General features: G+C 58.9%; 1 protein-coding gene across 1 annotated transcript in view; it reads right to left on the minus strand.

Moving 5' to 3' along the window:
* Positions 1–967: 967 nt before the first annotated feature.
* Positions 968–11,729, minus strand: part of NR5A1 (nuclear receptor subfamily 5 group A member 1) — a 28,156-nt gene continuing 17,394 nt past the window's right edge. Inside the window, exons 7-8 of the mRNA XM_045882014.2 lie at positions 11,272–11,419; positions 968–3,346 (exon numbers count right to left, since the gene is read on the minus strand). Coding sequence (XP_045737970.1) covers positions 3,099–3,346; positions 11,272–11,419 — 396 coding nt within the window. The 3' untranslated portion in view covers positions 968–3,098. The remainder of the gene's footprint in view (positions 3,347–11,271; positions 11,420–11,729) is intronic.

Genomic DNA, 11,729 nt, shown 5'->3' on the forward strand with positions numbered 1-11,729 from the left:
GCGGTCCGCCTGCTCTGGGAAGGCCCAGCAGTGCCATAGGGAGGATGCCAGGCTGGGGACCACCGCTGAGGTTCCAGAGAACAAGGCACTCAGCCTGGCTGTCTGCTGCCACGGAGCCGGAGGAGGGGCGCCGCAACACGGGGAAGCAAGTAGGTGGCTCTGAATTGGGCGGCCACTTGGTCTCTACTGCCTGCATTTGCAGTGTCCTCTGACTCCTTCCCCTCACCTCCAGGGGAGGCCTGCCTCCCCGCCGACTAATCATGTGGTCATGTGGACTGGCGGGGGGGGGGGGGTGGAGGGAGGTCCAGGAGTGGCCACCAAGGAGTCCTTTCCAGTCTCCCCTCCTCCTACCCCATACCCTTCCTCCCACCACCCCCTCTCTTTACTCTCCAGCCCAAATAACTTCGCTTAGGTCCCCAGCCACCTGCCCACACTGCCCCCAACTCTTGTCTTAGCTGGCAAACCCCTGGACATCCTTTAAAACCCAGCTTGGATGACACCTCTGCCGAGAAGACTTCCTGTCGCCCCAGGGGCAGAATCAATCCCTTCCTCCTCTTCGCTGGCTCTTATGTGATGGATCACACAGGATTACGAAATGACTGAAAGGCCTCCTGCGAGACTGGAAGCTCCCCAGAGGCAGGAACCCAAGCATCTGCTTCACTTCTGAAGGTGCCAGGCGGGAAAAGGACACTTCTTCTTTGCATAAAAGCCACTGCCAAGCTGGGTGCCTGGCGGGGGGGCATCTTTTTTCTGTCGTGCACAGAGGCATGAAGTGGTCCGGGAGTGGCCCCAGGGGTGAACTAGTCAGGTCGGTCGGGATGATGCAGGTTGGCGTGATGGCTCTGCCCCTTCTTGATGTGGGACCTTGGACAGGCCACTTCGCCCCTCCGGACCTCAGTTTCCTCATCTGTAATCTGGAGCTGCCACCTACCGGAGTGGCTTTGAGGAGCAGATGGGACAACAAAACAGGACAAAGCCAGTGAAGCCCTGGAGGACATCTAGAGCAGAGGCAGCTCGCCTCAGAAAGCAGCCGCGCTCACTGCTGCCTCCCAGCGGGGGAGGCAAGAGATTCAGGGAGAGGGGCCAGGCCCGGGGCCACCAGATGGACCGAGAAGAAAGGCCGGCGCTCCCAAGTCAGGAGGACCCGGGTTTGAATCTGCCCCTGCAGATAACTGACTGCGGGGCACCTGCCAAGTGCCTCTCCTGGATCCTAAGCCCTGCCTGACTGGGCTACCGTAGGGACAGGGACATAAGGGACCACACACAGTAGGTGCTCATGAAATCATTGCTCCCTTCTGCCCAAGATGGCGGTTGAGATGCACGGCCAGGGTGGAACTCCGGCTGAGGCCCAGGAAGACACAAGCATCTCCCAGGCCTCCTGGGTATGGCAAGGTCCCAGGGATGATGTGGGGCCCACAGGCTCCCCAACGGTGCCTGGTGTACCCCCACTCTGGCCCCAGGTTTTGAACCAAAGCTTATCTGACTGTCACGTCAATCCCTATCAGAGCATCATCGCCCAGCCCTAGACCACCCAAACCCACCTTGGAGGTTCTGCTTTGGCCCCAGAATGTAAATAGGCAAAGGTAGCTGGAAACTAATTGCAAAATTTATTCCAGGGCTGCAAGGGCTGGGGAGATTCTTAAGGGCACTTCTCATTTTGGGGCTGCGGGTCTCTGGCCTTGGCAGGGGCACACATTTCAGTGGGCAGGGGTGGGCACTGAGACAGGGCGGTGGAAGGCAAGGGAGAATGGACGCCCAGTCACCTCCAACTGGGCAGGCTCAGCAGAAGCTGCAATGGCAACGTGAAAGCAGGAAAGACAGTGGATGCCCAGCCCGGGGACAGAGGACAGCCAAGGCCTCCCCCTAGCTCCTGGCCCTGGAGAGTGTCCTTCAGGACACAGGGCAGGAGGAGGCCAGGGAGCTGGGACCCAGCTTCAAGGGTTTGCAGCAAGGGACCCAGTGGGACGGGGCCAATGAGGAAAGGGCTTATCAGCAATGTCCCCCATCTGGAGACCCATACACCCTCCTCAAGTTCACCCATGTTCCTACACACAGAGACTCCGAGCCCCGACAGGACACCCTGCTGTTCATCGAAGGAGGGGCAAGCAACAACTCCTCTCTGGATTGAAACAATGGTCCCACACCACCCATGGGGTACTTGGCATGCGGGTGTTTGGAGGGAAACCATGGGCTGTACTTGGGGCTAATCCCCAAGTCCCAGCCTCAATCCTCAAATCCATCCCCTGCCCCGCCACATACACACCTTTCAAAGATATCTAGAGTACTAGATTAAAAAACAAATAAAACCCACAAACCCACAAACCTCTTGACTACAGCCTTTGCAGATACATACCAGCCTGGGCTGGCCAACTGTGGGTGGGGCTAGAACGTTCTAGCTCCCTGGTGGCAGAGAGATAGAAACTTCTCCTCCGATGGGAGAGGGATAGAGAGAGCGGATTGTAGTGAAATTCTTTTCAGATAGCATGTCAGAGTTCTCCCCTGCACAAGTCAGATGGGGTGTAAGGGCTAGGGAGGAGGGCTTGGTCCTAACCCGCCCCCTAGTGTCCTCTAGGCCCCACAGTGCCTGACCAACTTTGCAAACTCAGTGACTCCTAGTTCACAAAACAGAGGGCTTCCCTCCTGGTCTCTGGGAGGGGGTTCTGGAGACCCTCTCTTCTCCCCCAGTTGATGCCCCCTCAACGTCTCTCTGCTTCTGTTCCCCGGAGAGGGGAAAGGGATGACTTCTGACCCAAGGGACGTGGAGGCCCACCAGGGAATCCCGAACCTCCTCCCTGGACCTGTGCTTCCAGACTCCAGGACAGACAGCTGGGAGCAAGGGGAGGGGGAGGGGGTGCTTAGCAGCCGCCTTCTTGGGGCCCTCTGAGTGGCAGGCAGGTGCCCGTGGGGCCGCCCTACCTCAGCCAGGCCCCATCCCCCCTCACCCAGCTTCCCAAACACGGGGCTTCAGAGAGCGCAGGGGCAGAGGGCCTTACAGGGTGGGGCTCCTGGGTCGCAGAATAAACTCAACCATCTGGAGGGCCTTGGGGGTGGCTGCGACCCCCAGCCTGGCCCCAGGCCCGGCCCCACCCAGCCCAGGCTCAAGTCTGCTTGGCTTGCAGCATCTCGATGAGCAGGTTGTTGCGGGGCATCTCGTTGCCCAGGTGCTTGTGGTACAGATACTCCCTGGCCTGCACGCTCAGTGCGCGCACCTCCACCAAGCATAGCAGCAGCTGCTGGAACTTGTCCCCGCAGTGCGGGTAGTGACACAGGGTGTAATCGAGCAAGGCGGCATTGGCCTTCTCCTGAGCGTCCTTCACCAGGCTGTGGTTATTCATGAACTTCACATCTGCAAAGGGAGGAGCTCTGTCACCACCGGCGGCCCAGCACATCGGCCGCGGTCACCCGCAACACCAGCACCAACATCCCCCAGAAGCACCAAAGACGGGGCGCTGCCACCATCAAGGACATGGCCGGGCCTCCCGTCGCCACCGGAGCCACCATCCCCGGGGCTGGGGAGCACGGCCACCAGCAGCAGTCACCGATATTGACCGCCCCGTGTCCCTCGCAAATGTGGCCACTGCCGCCACCATCCACCCGACTGCCAGCGGCGGTCACCAACGCTAACCTCTCTGCAGGTGTCCCAAACACGGCCGCCGCCACCATCACCCACCCAAGCACGATTACCTGTCACCATCGTTACTGCCACTGCCACTATCCCACTGGTTACGAGGAACACCTCCATCCCCTCCAAAACCACCCCAACCTCAGCAGCTATCTCCCTGGGCATGGGATTCAACTTCTCAATTTCCTGCAAAACGGTGACAGGAGTACCTACTTCATAAGATTGTCAGGAGAATTCAGGGACTTGGTCGGTGGAAAGTGCGTGGAGAACAGTGTCTGGCACATAAGAAGGCCAGTATGTCACCATTATTAGCCCTACTCTCACGCCACCATGATCAACACCATCCCCAGCCCCAGGGTCAAAACCTTCCTGGGGACAGCTGGGTGGCTCAGTCAGTTAAGCATCCAACTCTGGATCTCCGTTCAGGTCTTGATCTCAGGGTCATGAGTTCAAGCCCCGCGTTGGGCTCCACGCTGGGCGTGGAACCTACTTAAAACAAACAAACAAACAAAACAAAAAAACCATCCTGTTGCCATCATCCCCACAGTGGTCACCATCAGCACCATCAGCTGCAAGCACGCTGTGACTGCAAAGGTCCCATCTCCCAGCTGCCAGGCTCACACACTGGTGGCCCTATTCTAGAGGGCGACAGGCACTCCTTTGGTCTACCCTGTGACCGACCAAGAGCCTCTGGTACCGCAAGGAGATTCCCTCGTGGGGCCATGGAGGACGAGGACGCTCACTAAGCAGCATCTAGGGAGGTGCTCCCCAGGGGGTCCTGCGAGGTAGACACACGCAGTGGAGCAGACATACCACAGAGCAAACGGACAGATCTTTAAAAGCATAGAGCTCAGGGGCGCCTGGGTGGCTCAGTTGGTTAAGCGACTGCCTTCGGCTCAGGTCATGATCCTGGAGTCCCGGGATCAAGTCCCACATCGGGCTCCCTGCTCAGCAGGGGGTCTGCTTCTCCCTCTGCCCTCTTCCCTCTCGTGCTCTGTCTCTCATTCTCTCTCTCTCAAATAAAAATAAATAAAATCTTTAAAAAATAAAAAAATAAAAAAATAAAAGCATAGAGCTCAGTGGGAAAAAACAGAAAAGGAAGATCCAGAATGAGATCCACAAGGCAAAGTCATCTACATAAATTAAAAATGCTTGTACAGAAGCATGCGCATTATGTAAGAACAGGGACAAACAGGGAATCCAAGTTAAACGTGAAGGTGTGGCTGCCTGTGGGAGGGACGAGGGCAGTCAGCTCTGCGTGGACCGGTGATCACCTGTGCCGGGGACAGAGGAGTGTGACCAGTGCTTCCTGCACGCCCAGTGGAGGTCCAGTGAAGACATGAAAAATAAAATGTCTTCGGAATGAGGCCAATTGGGGTTCAAATCCTAGGCCCACCAGTTAGGAGCTGTGGCTTTGTGCCCTGGCCCCTCCTGGCCTGAGAGGCCTTCTTCCTCTGTGAATGGCGCATGCTCACCTTGCAGGGCTAGGAGCTTGGGGGCCAGGGCCTGCACAGGTGTCTGGACCCCAGGGGCACCCAGAGAGGGTCAATTTGTCACTCAGGTCCTCATCACTGCTTGGCAGGTGTCTCTCAGCTCCTGGGCAGCACCCCCAGCTGGTGCCCTGCCTGGCAGCTGAGGTTCAGCAGGAATCTACAGAACCGGTCCCCCACCCCCAAATCCAGCCCAGCCTGGCCTGCGATATAGCATCCGGTGGTTCAGGGAGTGGTCATCCGTCCACTTCCCCTCTGTGGCTGCGTGGGAGTCTGGAGCCCAGCATGTGCAGCCCTTGGCCCTTCTAATCCCTCTTAACACCCACTGCGCCAGGAGGGCTTGATGCTCCTGGCAACCCTGATCCCCAGCCGCCCCCGGTGCGCCTGCTGAGGCCTGTGTTGTCCAAAGTTGGATTTAGGGAAACCTGAGCTGGGCCCAAGGCGTATGGCAGGATCTGGCCCCAGTCCTCCACCCCCACCCCTGGCCCCCTCACCTCCCTTCAGTAAGTGAGCCAGGGTCATTTTCTTCCTTGCCTCCCCCAGGATCACCATGAGCCCTTAAGGCACCTTTGTGCCAATTACGAAAAAGTTCCCCCTTGTACACAGAGACAGTATGGCAAGGGGCATACAAGCTGGAAGTCAGCCCCTATTCATCATCTGCCTAGGTGCCCTTGTGCAGTGAACAACCTGTTCAACTGTGCATTGCAGCCCTGCTCCTTAGCCTGGACTACTCCAGACACACTCAAAGGTCACAAGAAGCCCCCACCCTCTCCGAAGCTGGCCTCCTAGGCACAAGAGGTGACTACTGACCCCATCCCTGTCCCAACCTCTTTTCATCCTATAGGGTCCTGTCTACCTTCACCTCCCACCCCCACTGCTCCCCACTGCCCCCTGCCCTCTACCCCCAGCCCAGGCTGGGCAATTCTCCTGACATTGCCTTCTGGCAATGCACTGTAGGAGGCTGGGGGTCCAGAGAAGAGTAGGGACCAGCTCAAGGCCACACAGCAGTAAGGGGGCCCAGAGGAAACAGCTGGGGGTGGAGGAGGATGGGCTAGGATGCTGCAGTAGAGGAAGGAGTGGGAGGGGGCTGGGGGGACCAGAGCCTCGGCTTTACCAGGATTTACTGTTCTCCAGAGCACCGCAGCGCCGTACCAGGGACAATGGGGTGGAGTGCAGGGGGTGGGTATGGAACAAGGACAGCGCTCAGGGACAGCCCCCACTCTTAGCAGTTCTCTGGATCTCTCAGCTCTCTGCAGACTGGAGACCCCCGCCGCCCCCATGCGGTGGGCTACAGGGCTGGGGGGAGGAAGCAGTCACCAGTTAAGCCCTGATGACTATATTTAGGTGCACCCAGTTTCCCAGGCACCCGCTGGGCATCGTGCATAGCTCAGTTAATCCCCACAGACACCCAGGCAGGCGGGGAAGGGCATCCCCCAGGCGCAGGGACAGTGGGCTATGCCTGGGACACCCAGCAGGTGCCAGAGTCTGGATGCAAATCCAGGTCTCCTGGCTCCAAAGCCCGGTGGGTAAGCACAGGCGGCGTCAGGCTTGGACGTCAATTCCTGAGAGACAGGACGTGAAAACTTTGTTTCGTCCAATCCAGGAGTCCTGTCCAAGGGCCCCCACCCCTGGGATCCTAGGGTTTGGAGGCCACGCTGGACTCCAGACTCCTCTTCCTCCTCACCCTGGAGGAGACCACCGTCAAGTCATGCCCCCTCTCCCACCTCCCTGCACACCCCCCACCCAAAGGGACTGTCGTGAAGCTTGTGGGATAACGGGTGTGACAGAGCATGAACACCATGCTTTTCTTCCGTTGGACATGGGAGCAGGGGACACACAGACCTGGAGGTGCCCCCTTAATATGTCGGGGGTTCAAATCCCAGCTCCACCACCAGCTGGGTGACCTTGGGCAAGGCCCTTCCCCTGAGCTGTTTCCCGTCGTCATCTGCAAAATGGGGGCAGACGAATCTCCACCTCCCAGGGTGCCCAAGAACCGGACCTGATCTGTGTTGCCGAGCTCTGGTTCCCGGGACCCGGGACGCCGCAGGTTGGAGATGGGCATGGGGGAGAAAAGCCCGGCGTGTCCCCCCAGCCTGCTCAGCTCCAGCAATCCTGGAGGTGGGAGGCGGGAGGGGGCTGGGAGATGGCACCCCCACCTCGGAGAGCAGCCTGCTAGCGCTGCGGAGCTGGGGGCCCCCAGGTTCTCAGAAAAGCCCCCTTTTCACGGTTTAATTGAATATTTGAATAATCCTTTCATTCCAGCGAGGCATAAAGAATGTTGTCCCAATAGCGGTGACTCAGGCAGGCGCCCCCGCGCACAATGGCCCCTCGAGTGGGGCTGCTATTCAGGCCGCCTTTTGTTGGCGTGGAGCAGTGGGTAAATTGCAAACGCTTAAGGGAATGCTGCAGCGGCCGCCTCAATGGGAGTCAGGAAATCGAATGTTAGGTCAATCCATTAAGCTTCGATTAAGTCCTCTCCGGAACAATGCCAGCCGGGCCCATCTTCATAAACACCGCGATTGCCAGGAGAGAGGCACTAATTTTAATTAAACCTCCTTACCTGCCTCCACGCCTGCAGGGAGACGGCTATTTAGACACCAAATGGCACCCTTCTGCGGAGGCAGGCGGGCAGGAGGCGCTGACGGGGCTGCAGGCGATGGGGTGGGGGGGTGGGGGGACAGTCGTCACAGGGCATGAGGCTGCCCAGCCCAAGGAGGTGATGCCCAGCGTGCCAGCTGGAGGTCCAAGGGCAAGTGGCCGTCCCTCTCTGGGCTCCAGGTCCCTTGGGGACCTATTCTTGGGGCCTGGCAGCGGGGAACATGGGAGAGCCCTATCGCCCTTCCAGACTCTGGGCAGATCTTCCCCCTCATCTTGCCCAAACTTGCCCACTTCACTCCAGCCCCGGGGCTAGCCTCTTGCAGGGCTCTGGGCTGCCACCTGCCATCCTTCTCCCATGCTGCAGCTAGAAGGACCTTGCTAAAATGCAAATGCGATCATGTTACTCCAGCTGAAAAGCCTTCCCAAGGGAAGGGTCAAGGTCCTTGGCCTGGCATTCGAGGCCTTCCTCAGCTCAGCCCCTCCCTGACCCACAACCACAGCAGACTTCCAGGATTCCCCATCCCTTTGCACAGCCCTTTGCTGCCGCTTGCTTTGTTTCACCTAGAACACTCCTACTCATACTGCAAGGCCCAGCTCAGAGGCCCCTCCTCCAAGAAGCCTTCCTTGATATCTTAGGTGTGGGTGGTTTCTTCTCTTCGGTCCAACCCTGATCACACTGGCCTGTTCAGGCTCCTCCTGGAACCTGGAACCTGTCACCCAACAGCCCCTGTACCTCACCTGGCCTCCTGTCTTACTGTTCTCCCAGGAGCTCAGGCAGGCCCCGGCATAGGGGCCTCCTCCTCCTCCTCCCCTCCCAGACTCGGCCACACTAGAGTTAGTTTCTAACCTGCTGGGCTGGGCGTCCCCCCACCCAACTCGGCCAGACCCGCCTCCCTGCGATAAGGCACTGTGCCAGACACAGAAGCCATTAAGACAGAGACTGACTTGATCATTCATTCACTTCATTCATTCATTTGCTCATTTGCTCACTGGTGGTAATGATGGAGAGAAACAACACCGATGCACATTCCAAGGGGCCAGACCGTGCACTGAGCACTTTGGGGGAACTCCCTCATGAAATCCTCATAGCGAATTAAAGATTATTATGATGGTCATCTTACAAATGGGAAAATAGAGGCTCAGAGAGGGGAGTGACTTGCTCAAGGGCACACAGCCAGAGAGAGAGTCCGGATTTAGAATGCAGGCGGTCCGTCCCTAGGCGCCATTCCTAACCACTGTCCCTCCCTGCCTCACACGTGTGAACACACACGCATATATACGCATGCTCTCTCTCTCCTGCATCCGGCCCCTCCAGCCTATGCCAGACAAGCACGGGAGAGAGTCCCTGTCTCTCAGGCCCCAGCTACCCACTCTGGCAAACAGGAGGAAGACTAGCAAGAAGGAGGGGCCGGCACTGAGGCTTCGGAGCATGGCCACTCACCCGGAGCGGGGGAAGAGGGCTGGGCTCGGCTCTGCTATCCTTACGCCCCGTACAAGGAGAAGTCCTGGATTTCTCGACTGCTGGAGGCCAGAGCTGTACTGGGCCTGGCAGTCCCCAGCGCCCAGGGCTTTGTTGGAAGAGGGGCAGGGGCTACGGGGGTGTGCCTCGGGCCCTGGGGGGGTCTAGAAAGCCAAACCATGGCATCTGCTCTACGGGGAGGCCTGGCCAAGAAGGCTGGTGGCTGGCAGCCCACCCTCCACCCACCCCTCCTCTGGGCCTCCCTGGAGACCTCTAGATGGGGGTCATGTCAAGAAACCACCCTGACCATCACGGGCCCCACACTCCAATTCTATGTGCACTCCAAATCCTTCATGTCTCCAAATCTCGCATCACTCCCCAATTACATACAGATTGTTTCTACAACGTGACATGTAAAAAGCCTGTGAAAGTTCATAGTCTGCACATGTGTGAAAACAAAGGCACAAATGCAAAGGCACAACCATGCACATGATTCCTGGAGTCTCCACACCCCCAAACCACACACCAGCATGGCTCTGGCCTGAGCCAGTTCCCAGAGCCTGACAGCTCACAGACACAAGGTTGGGAGGTGGGTACCACTGGAGGGAAGAAGGAGGGAGCTTCCCCCAGCTGAAGCCAGCCCGGCCTGGGCCCCTGAGGCCCCTCCATGGGTTCCAGGCCACATCTCCTAACTGGCTGCCCAAGATTCTGTCTCCACGACGCACCAGGGTTGTCCCCTACCAAGCCTCGTAGCCTTGCATAGAAGCCCTCCAGCTACCAGCCTGCTGTGCGGGAGTCAGGAGACCGGCCCAGGCACCCAGTCACATGGCCATAGCCTGAGGACTGGGCTTCCCATGGTCAACTCTTCATTAATTACCCCCCATTCTGCCCAGCTCTCCCCACTCTCAGGCAGGTGGCGCTCCCTTGCCAGACTGGGGCTACGAGGTCATCTACCACAAAGATGACATCTGAATCTTGCTCCCTCTCCAAGTGATGAGGCATTCATGCCCTTCTGTTCTGACCTGCCATCCCATCTACACCTCTGCTAAAAGATTTATCCTTCCAGCAAACTCCTACTCATCTTCCAAGGCCCTGCTCAGATGCCCCTCTTCCAGGAAGCCTTCTAGGCAAAGCTCTTGTTCCCCACTCCGGGTCCCCCATCTCTGTCCCCGCCCTGGCAGCACTAGGTGGAGGCCTATACCGGCCTGGGAGCCACCTGGCAGCAAAGACACGTTCATGTTCACAGCATTGCTGGACCTGGGGAAGGCACAGATGGCTCGCTAGGTGAGGGAGGACAGGAGGCCAGCCTGATGGGAGCCCCGAGGAGGGTGGAGGCTGGAGCGGGACGGGCTGGGTGCATCAGGAGGGCAATGAGAGGGAGACCCCTGACTCGGGGAGTGGGGCTGGTGGACTGGGCTCACCCTCTGCCACCTCCCTGCTTTACTTTCCTCCTTCGCCCTGCTCAGTCTTCCAGGCTATACATTTTACTAATCATTTCACTCATTTCTATAGCTTACTAATCATATCACGCTTATTGTCTCTCCCGGGAGAGAAGGATGGCTCCATGACAATACGGATTGGGGATCTTTTTTGTTCACCCTGTGTCCGCAGTGCCTTGCAGAGTGCAGATGCTGAGCAGATGTTTGTAGAATGAGTACATGAATGAATGAATGAGTGCGGAGCCCAGAGTCAGAATTTGGGCCCCCCTAGAGCAGGGAACCGGGAAAATAGGGACCTCAGGATGGGAACCAGGGAACAGAAGCTCCCGAAATCACACAGGCGTTTTTCCGGAGGTGACCTGGGCACTTTTCTGGGGCTTCCAGCCAGGGATTTACCGAATTCATACAGATCTGTACGATTTGCCCACAGAGGGCTAATCTTAGACACTGTCTTGGTCCTCTGTACCTCCCAACAGAGAAACTGAGGCCCAGAGAGGAAACACCCGCCATTTGAAGAGCCAGGCCTGTGCCCTCCTACCCTTACTCACCGCAGGCCCAGTCCCTGCCCAGCGGAGCCCCCCCCCGGGGCAGAGCCTCACGGCGCCGGGCCCACCACCTCCGTCGCCCCCGCTCACCGCCCCAGGCCGGGCCGGGCGCACTCACCGAGGCTGAAGAGGATGAGGAATTTGAGGCAGACGAACTCCTGGCGGTCCAGCTGCAGCGCCAGCAGCTGCAGCACCAGCTCCTGCGCCCGCAGGACCAGGCTGTGCAGCAGGGAGCCCGCCTGGGCGGCCACCGTGGTCAGCTCCACCTGCGCGGGCGGGCGGGCGTCAGCGTCAGCGGCGCGGGGCGGGGGCTCTGGTTAGGGACCGGGGGCGGGAGGAGCTGGGGAGGGGGGGAGGGGGGGCAGCTGGGCGCAGAGGGAGAGCTGAAGGGTCCTTGTCACGCAAACGGCTGCTGCCAACGCCACGTCGTGCTGAGTGCGGGGCAGGGTCGGAGCTGGTCTGCCCGCATCCACGTGCACACGGCCACGGGACTGCCCAGGGCCCCACACGTCCACACGTGGACCCCCAGGCTGGGGATGTGACCACACCCCAGCTCCCAGTCTCACACACCCACGG

This window comes from Mirounga angustirostris, unplaced genomic scaffold, assembly GCF_029215605.1.
Source record: "Mirounga angustirostris isolate CCGP_5_RB_7025 unplaced genomic scaffold, mMirAng1.0.hap1 SCAF_15, whole genome shotgun sequence".
In the NCBI taxonomy this organism is placed as follows: domain Eukaryota; kingdom Metazoa; phylum Chordata; class Mammalia; order Carnivora; family Phocidae; genus Mirounga; species Mirounga angustirostris.